This window comes from Aegilops tauschii, chromosome 1, assembly GCF_002575655.3.
Source record: "Aegilops tauschii subsp. strangulata cultivar AL8/78 chromosome 1, Aet v6.0, whole genome shotgun sequence".
NCBI lineage: Eukaryota > Viridiplantae > Streptophyta > Magnoliopsida > Poales > Poaceae > Aegilops > Aegilops tauschii.
In genome coordinates this window covers 486,826,467-486,830,537 of record NC_053035.3, presented here as the reverse complement: position 1 = coordinate 486,830,537, position 4,071 = coordinate 486,826,467, and the positions used below count along the sequence as shown (strand labels likewise).

The 4,071-nt window shown below is 41.3% G+C and overlaps 1 protein-coding gene across 1 annotated transcript; it reads right to left on the bottom strand.

Moving 5' to 3' along the window:
• Positions 1–1,221: 1,221 nt before the first annotated feature.
• LOC109761939 (uncharacterized) lies at positions 1,222–2,956 on the bottom strand. Its single transcript, XM_040398407.2, has 4 exons — positions 2,560–2,956; positions 2,327–2,466; positions 1,440–2,228; positions 1,222–1,332 (listed from the first exon to the last, which is right to left on the bottom strand). The coding sequence occupies exons 1-4, from the start codon at positions 2,954–2,956 to the stop codon at positions 1,222–1,224; spliced, it is 1,437 nt and encodes a 478-aa protein (XP_040254341.1).
• Between the last annotated feature and the right edge of the window lie 1,115 nt (positions 2,957–4,071).

Genomic DNA, 4,071 nt, shown 5'->3' with positions numbered 1-4,071 from the left:
TCCCAATTTTTCATAGCATGCCAAATTTTATATTTTGCTCCATGGCACATTTCATTTTTTGAGCACCATAGAAAATTTAAAAACACTACGGCAATTTTGTTATCATGACACTCTTTTAAAACCTTTTCCCTCTTTTGATTTTTTGGATCATATCATGAAACAAAATGGCAACTTAAGTTGGAATGACAATTTGGAATTTTAATGCATGACATTTTTTTTAGTTTTTGTTTTCCCTATTTTAAGTCCTATTTTTTTAGTTTTTGTTTCCCCTATTTTAAGTCCTATTTTTAGTTTTTGTTTTCCCTATTTTAAGTCCTACTTGAAGCCAATTTTCATCAGATCCATGCTAAATTTGATGGGAGTTTTACTATATAATCATTGCTATTTATTTTTAGCTATTTTAAAGTCATGTCTGAGTACTAGTTTTAAGGCTTTTTGTATTAGTCACACACAAAACTGGGCTTTCTTTTTCGGGGGCCTATATATAGTGATGTTTGGGGGTCGCGCTGGAAGCCGATCAAAGCAATGCTTCCCATCTTTTTGGATCAAGGTGCTTTCAAAAATCATTATTGGTAATGTTCGTGCGGGTGAAAGAATGACAACATCGTTGCTCCAGTCCAATTGCAGCCTCTCTACCGAAGTCTTTGTAGTATTTCTTCTAGCAGAGATTGATACCGCGAAGAAGGTGTTTTCAAACGATTTCATTGTAATTCTTAGTCATAGGAGTTACTTTGTATTTTCTTAGATCTTAGATGCAAATCAATTTACCTATAATTGTAATTGAAGGTGTTACAGGTGTCTCTAAAAAAAAGGAAACAATTTCGTTTACTCGAACAATCGGTCCCCAGGGACGGATTTGTTCGATCTGGGAGCTCCCAAGATCAATCGTCAGCGCCATATTCGGCTCCTTTAATCCTTCATAGCTGCCCAAGAAATACAATAAACTGATAAAGGATGTAGTAGAGAACTAGTAATGTTTTTAGAAGTTACGATTAATGCAGTAAACAATCAGCAAAAAAAAAGAAAAAAAAAGAAATGGCTTGCACACTAGAAGCCCCGCTTCTCAGGAGCCACAAGTTGTCTAGACAAGCAAAGAAATCCAAGTGAACTCTGAATACGGACAACAGCCTAGTGAGATAACTACCACAATAGCAACAGTTAACCAAATTAAGAGTAATGCTGAATATTAGTACGGCTAAGCAGCAACGGTGCTAGGAGCTCCTAATATAGACAGAAGCTGTGGTAATGCAGCTTCTTGTTGATCTTGGCGGGCAGAAGCACGGTGCTAAGAGCTCTGTGAGTCACCAAGGCAGCTCTGAGTAGCTCCATAACCTGTTCAAAAATTAGCAACACCTAGAGCTGGTCAATTAAAGGCTAGTGAGTTTTATGATCTGTGAGGCGAAATGTCTATAGTACTATATTTTGACAGAATTTACAACCTGGGGTTTTGTAAGGGCGACTTCTTTCTCCACAAGGTCCTTTCTCTGAAGTTTGGCTTCAATAACAACTTGCAGAGTGCTTGCTAAGGACAGAGGAAGAACATGCAGATCATCAGTCACAATGAATTTCTGAGGTCCCTGCTTTACATATGCTGCTTCTTCACATCCTCCCTCTGGTGTTTTTGGATCCAACTCACAGAGCTTTGTGGTCTTCCCTTTTTCATAACAAATTTTGACATAGCGTTTTTGGTAGTTGCACCATGGTTCAACATGACAAAGGTAATGATTTGCAAATCCACGACTCTTGAAGCACTTGAAGCATGCATTTATATCCAGCTTATCTGGAGCTAGTTCTTCAACTTGAAGCATCTTACTAGCACCGTAGCCAAAATAAGGTGCCAGCATTGGGGACAGTAGCAAGTTCTGGCATTCTGGCCTCAAGCATCCATGAGCACTTCCAGCTATGCTAGTGTAAAGATTGTCAAGACATCCTTTAGATGCAGATTTCCCATATGTTTTCACTATGGACCCTAGAGGTATGGTCAGTAATCCAAAGAGAAGATCCACAAAATCGCCGCCAACTTCGGCGTACAACACCTTGGAGTTGTTCTTTGTCTGAAGAACCCTTAGGCTGGCATTAACTAGTGAGTGCTCAGCCTCATTATCTTGTTCTTCAGGATGCAAGTACTCAGGGAGCATATCCACTACTGAATCATCAGGCGCGACGTCAAGATAATGACCAGTTAACGGGTTCTGCGACGTTAATGACCTCCTGAGCAGGTCAATTATCTGCAACAGATGTATCACATAAGTTAAATAGTGTATATGTTGCATGTTTTGTTTATGCATAATCCTCAAAGCAAATAAATTAATTGTGATACACAAACCTTGACTGAACTAAACTGGAGTGTCATTTGCTCAAGACAGGAGGGATCTGGCACTTGAAATTTGTCCAGAAGGGACAGCATGAGAGAAGTTGAGGCCGGTGCAACATTGAGATCATCAGTGACGATAAACTTCATACCTCCTTTGACAAAAGCCCCATCCTCGCAAGCACCACTGGCAGCAGCGTTAGGAGGATTCTCCGGCCTCTCCCCGGCAAGCTGCGTCATGATTCTACCGCAGTTGCAGACGGCGCCGGTGACGGAGCTGAACGCGGTGACACTGCAGCTCGTGTCAGCGCAGACGTAAACCTCCCTGTGCTTGGTGTCGTCGACTCTGACCGTCAACTGACAGCACTGCTTTGCTGCAGCGTTGATGGGCCTGAGCAGCATCGCCTTGCAAGCCTCTATCCTGAACAGGTCGGTGGAGAGCCCCTCGACGCTCCTATACAGCTCGTCGAGGCATCCCACCTGAGACTGCCCGCCGAGGAGGCGGACGACGGTGCCGAGGGGCAGCGTGAGGAAGCCGAAGAGAACGTCGACGAACTCCTTGCCGGACTCCGCGAAGAGCACCTTGCCCCTCTCCTTGTCCACGAAAACCTTCACGTCGATCGTCGGTTCTACTCCGGTCGCCATGGACATGGTGGAGGAGGTGAACGGGCGAGCGCGTATTGAGTGTGTCGTCTTGGATAAAATACGGACGGAGCCGTGGGAAGGTCACCGGACGTTTTTTGAAGCTCAAACGACGGATAGCTCGGCGGCCTTTGGCCCAAGAGTCGATGTAGCAATTACATTTACCTCTTCGTTTTCCACAACGAATACTGTTAAATTTCTCTTTTTTATCCGTAGGTCGGTAGAGTAGTTCTCCACTTCTCCCTCTTTCATGGCACTGATCTGAGTGTTCTTAAAGTTTGAATATAGTCCCTCTGCCCATGGCTATTTTTTTTGGATTTGTACGGAAATCATAACAGGCGCCGCCAGCTAGGAGGCTGATCTGGCCGCACGGATCTCAGAGCAGGGTCGTTGCCACGTCAAATTTTGAACTAGTTTGCAAATACCATAAAACCCAGCGAACACTTTACTTTTCAAATCAAACCCGTGCACCGCACCAGCAGCAGTGCGAGTTTTGCACATGGCAGACCTGGGTTTGAATTCCAAGCCCTCATTTTGTTTGGCTACATTGCATTTTTTTTCCACAGTAGATCTGAGTTTAAATCCCAAGCCCTCCTTTTTTTGCTACATGACTTTTTTTCTGGAAAATTTGCCACGACAGTATTAACATTTTTCTTTGCGAAATATGTTACAAGACAACATGGCGTGACTGTTTAACCATGATGGCATTATTATATTAAGAGCTGATATATTTTAAGAGATGGCATTTCTTGTTTATTAAGAGATGGCATTTTTATATTAAGTGATGGCATTTTTTGTTTATTAAGAGATGCTATTTTTATTTTAGGAGATGACGTTTTTATATTAAGAGATGGCATTTTTTGTTTACTAAGAGATGTCATTTTTTATTTTAGGAGATATCATTTTTATATTAAGAGATCTCATTTTTTATATTAAGAGATGTCATTTTTATTATTAAGAGACGATATTTTTTATTTATGAAGTGGAATTTTTATTATTTAATAGATGACATTTTTGGTTTTTTAGATGGAATTTTTTATTAAGAGATGTCACCTTTTTTTATCATGGCATTTTTTCTTTTGTGTTCACACGGCATTGTTCTGTTCATGGCATTTTTT

Excerpts from the sequence above, each read along its gene's own strand:
- LOC109761939 (XM_040398407.2), bottom strand. The coding sequence starts at position 2,956 with ATGGCGACCGGAGTAGAACCGACGATCGACGTGAAGGTTTTCGTGGAC. Across the intron at positions 2,467-2,559 it reads CGGCGCCGTCTGCAACTGCG|GAGGTATGAAGTTTATCGTC; the intron begins GTAGAATCATGA and ends CTTTTGTCAAAG. Across the intron at positions 1,333-1,439 it reads TCGCCCTTACAAAACCCCAG|GTTATGGAGCTACTCAGAGC; the intron begins GTTGTAAATTCT and ends ATTTTTGAACAG.